Genomic DNA, 3,877 nt, shown 5'->3' on the forward strand with positions numbered 1-3,877 from the left:
TGATAGCTGTGAACGAATGAATATTCTTGGTTTGGACTGGTGTGGGTGGCTGTTGCAGGAAAACAGTGGCGAGACCTGATAATCTCGCCCAAGTGAGCTAGTCTCACCTAGGCGAGATGAGCAGGGACTCGCCCAAACCATTTTTACGCGAAAGGTCGCTCAGGCGACCAGCTCAATTTTTTAGCGAGCGAGCATCTCGCCCAGGCGAGAGGGGTCTCGCCTAAGCGAGATCCCGCGTGAGCTCCTGTTTCCCCTTTTCGAGCCCTCGCCTAGGCGAAGGGGGCTCGCCTGAGCGAGACCTTTCAGCCTGAGCAAGGGGCTGGGCAAGGGTTTGGGTGTTTTGTTGCTCTTGGATGATTTGTATGTGCTTGGGTATGATTGTTATGATGAGAAATATATTATGAATTGCTATGTATGAATGACATGATTCATGAAATGTGAATGATGGATGTGGTGTGAACTTGGCATGTGAACTAAATGAGATGGTTAGTGTTAAAGTGACATGGTGTTGGCATGATCTGAAACCCATAACTATGGTTGGAGAGAAATGGTTAGGTATGGAACCACTGAGAAAGAATTAAAAAAGGGTGAATTATCAAGAGATGGTATGTGATGTGTATATAAATGTGCAATAATATTTATCGATTGATCTGGTATGCTTGGTCCGTGTCAATGCGTAATTCCTTGGAAATTCCTAGGTGGGATTTTCGGATCGTGCTCCAGTGGTCGGAACGTAATTCCATGGCCCCTGTTAGTGGGTGTCCATGGTGGTGCCTCATCTGTATAGCTTGGTAAGGATTCAAGGTAAGGTTGTATCCTGACACTCTAAGGAGTTAGTTAGTCTCACCTAGAGCAGACTGATTCCTATGGTGAGAGTAGCAGGAGGCCTGAAATTCAATAAGGGCTAACCTTGTGGTGAGGGAAATTGATTCATTATAACACTTGTAACATATAGCTTGGGGGTGAGCAGCTCGGGGGTGAGTAGAGGTATCCACCACAAGTGCAAGCATCCGCTGAATCCGACCAGGTTATATGTATCCGGATGAGTCGAGTCGTGTCTTAGTGTATTGTTTGCAAAGTCATAACATGCTTGGTTGATTCGTGTATATAGGATGGTTAATATATATGTTTGATTGTATAGATGAAATCTTTTGTGCTCTAGCTTACCCTACTTTTATTGTTGTGTGTTCTGTTGTGTGGTACTCTCTTTTGCGATGATCTTCAACTTGTTGGTGTGAGCATATGCGAGGAACACCCGTGGACAACAGGGAGGTGATGGTTCCGCCGCATAGTCCATGTGGTCTGGACTTTAGTTTTTTATGGGCTTTTCTTTAGGGCTATGGCCCATGTACTTGTTTGTCCTTGGATATAGATACTTTTTGTAACTTTTTATCCAGCTTTCTTTTGGACATTGTGGTGTGTCTTGAGTTGTAAGGAGTTGAGTTTTAAACTCCAGAACTGTGCTATTATGTTATCTTTATTGTGACGCTTCCTTTAATTTTGTATATTAAATTAAATGGGGTGTTACACTTCATATCATCTTTACATTACAAATATTTTCACCTATAATCATATTAATATCTAATTCTATTTTTCTAAGTCATTACACTCAAAAAATTTATTACATGAATTATTTTAACCAAACAAATATAGTTATAAAAAATTATACAAAAACAACCATAATTACAATATTTTATTATGATAATTTTTTCATTACCATAATTACAATATATTTAAATTATATTATTTATTATAATCACTTTTCAAATTTTTTTTATTTCTAATTAATTTATAAATGATAAATTAAATATATTTTCTTTTATTTTTATTCACATGAGTTTGTAAAAAATTATAATTTTTTAATTAAGTAATTTATTATAAATAAATATACAACTCTATAAAACTAGAAAAAATGTTGGTAAGAATCTGTTCCTAAAACAATATTACAGAAACAAACAACATCCAAAATTAGAAAGAAAAAAAAAAACATGATGAGAATTTAATCTTTTGCAAAAGAAATTAGCAAACAACATTTGAAAATTAGAAAAAACGTGATGGTAATTTAATCTTTCGTAAAAAGAAATTGTACTTAAACAGACAAAAGGTTCTAGTTTGAGAAAAAAAATCTTTATAGTCTATTCACATCAATAAAGTTCAAAAATGACATATTACAGAAAGGGAAAAAAAGTCATCATATTCCTACCTTTAACCCGTGTGTAAATGTTTTGACTAAACCACTTTCTTCCCAGGTTTTTTTCCCAAACTGGTGCAACTATTTTTCCAATTTCCTAAAATGGTGCAGATTTTTTTTTAATTCCCGGCAGAGGTAAGTCGTGAGAAAATGGAACGACTTCATCTTAAAGAAGTCGTGTCAAATTAAGACGACTTTGATTAATTTGAGCTGAAGTCGTCTCAAATTGAAGAGACTTTAATATTTTTCATGAAGTCGTACCAAACGGTGACGACTTCACTTAAATTAATTACGAGAATAATCAAAGTCGTCCTATAATGGGACGACTTGATAACAAGGAAAGTCTTGCCATATTGGCACGACTTCAGTAATGGGTTTTAAGGAAATCTTTCCATAATGGCACGACTTCAATATTAGGGTTTTAAGAAAGTCTTGCCATATTGGCACGACTTCAATATTGGGTTATTAAGAAAATCTTGCCATAATGGCACGACTTCAGTATTAGGTTTTCAAGAAAGTCTTGTCATTATGGCACGACTTTAGTATTTTCGGTATAAAGGAAGTCTGGTCATAATGGCACGACTTCATAGTTGTAAGTAACAAAGAAAAAGTTAAATTGAAAAGAGAAAAAATATTGAATTATGATAAAATTAAATTGAATAAAAAAGTTAAAATTTGTATTGTACCGAGATATAAAAAAGTAAAGAAAAGAAAAAAAAAAGAGTTTTTTAATAACAAATATATAAGATCCAATAATTTTTTAGTTGATATATATTAAAATAAAAGTGAACAACAAAGTTGGTAAACCAAAGATACGAGAGGTGACTTACATCCGACAATGATGTAAGTCACCTCACTTGAACAATTTAGTTGAAATTTTTTATCATCTTAACTTAATATTTTAATTTTATATTACAGTACGATTTGCCACAAGAGTCTACCCAACCTCCACCACACACTCCTTATCAGCATGTTGGGTCTTCTTCATATGTTCAACAACCTCAATACCAGTCGTTTGGTCAACCAGGTTTTCAACCACTTCCTTTTCCACCATACTTGGATGCATCACAACCAATGTCTTCACATACTCCATTCCAGCAAGTTCCATACACATACAACATGTTTCCTCAACAACCAGACACTTTTTCTGGTCCTACACAAAATGTCTTTGCAACTTCTTCGTCAACACCTCCGTCTGCATATCCCACATCCTTCCAGCAATATTATCGACCTACAATGCCGCCACAAATGGTGGAAGATATAAACCAAAGACAACAACATGAAGATAATGATGATGACGATCCAGTTCAGAGCCCTCAATTAAGACCTAGACGACACCGAAGAAGACCTCCTTGTGGCACAGGCTCTCATAGATAACTTTGATGCCCTATTTAACAAACCAAAACATCATAAAATTTTTAATTACTTATATGCATTATTATTTAATTAATTAATAGGACTAAAAAATATTTAATTTTTATTCGAACTAAAGTCGTCCCAATATGGTACGACTTCTTCATTATCAATACAACACTGAAGTCTCTCCAATATGGGACGACTTATTCATTAACAATTTAATACTGAAGTCTTTCCATATTGGCACGACTTTGCTTAAAATGTTAATTAAAGTCGTCTGAATATGGCACGACTTCTTCATAACACAAAAGTCTCTCCATGTTGGCACGA

The 3,877-nt window shown here is 35.2% G+C and overlaps 1 protein-coding gene across 1 annotated transcript; it reads left to right on the top strand.

Annotated features, from left to right (window-relative positions):
• Positions 1 to 672: 672 nt before the first annotated feature.
• Positions 673 to 3,568, top strand: LOC114190051 (alpha/beta-gliadin clone PW1215-like). Its single transcript, XM_028078810.1, has 2 exons — positions 673 to 750; positions 3,110 to 3,568. Exons 1-2 carry the CDS (start codon positions 673 to 675, stop codon positions 3,566 to 3,568), a joined length of 537 nt encoding a protein of 178 aa, XP_027934611.1.
• Positions 3,569 to 3,877: the final 309 nt, after the last annotated feature.

The sequence above is a fragment of the Vigna unguiculata genome, chromosome 1 (assembly GCF_004118075.2).
Source record: "Vigna unguiculata cultivar IT97K-499-35 chromosome 1, ASM411807v1, whole genome shotgun sequence".
Classification (NCBI taxonomy): Eukaryota; Viridiplantae; Streptophyta; class Magnoliopsida; order Fabales; family Fabaceae; genus Vigna; species Vigna unguiculata.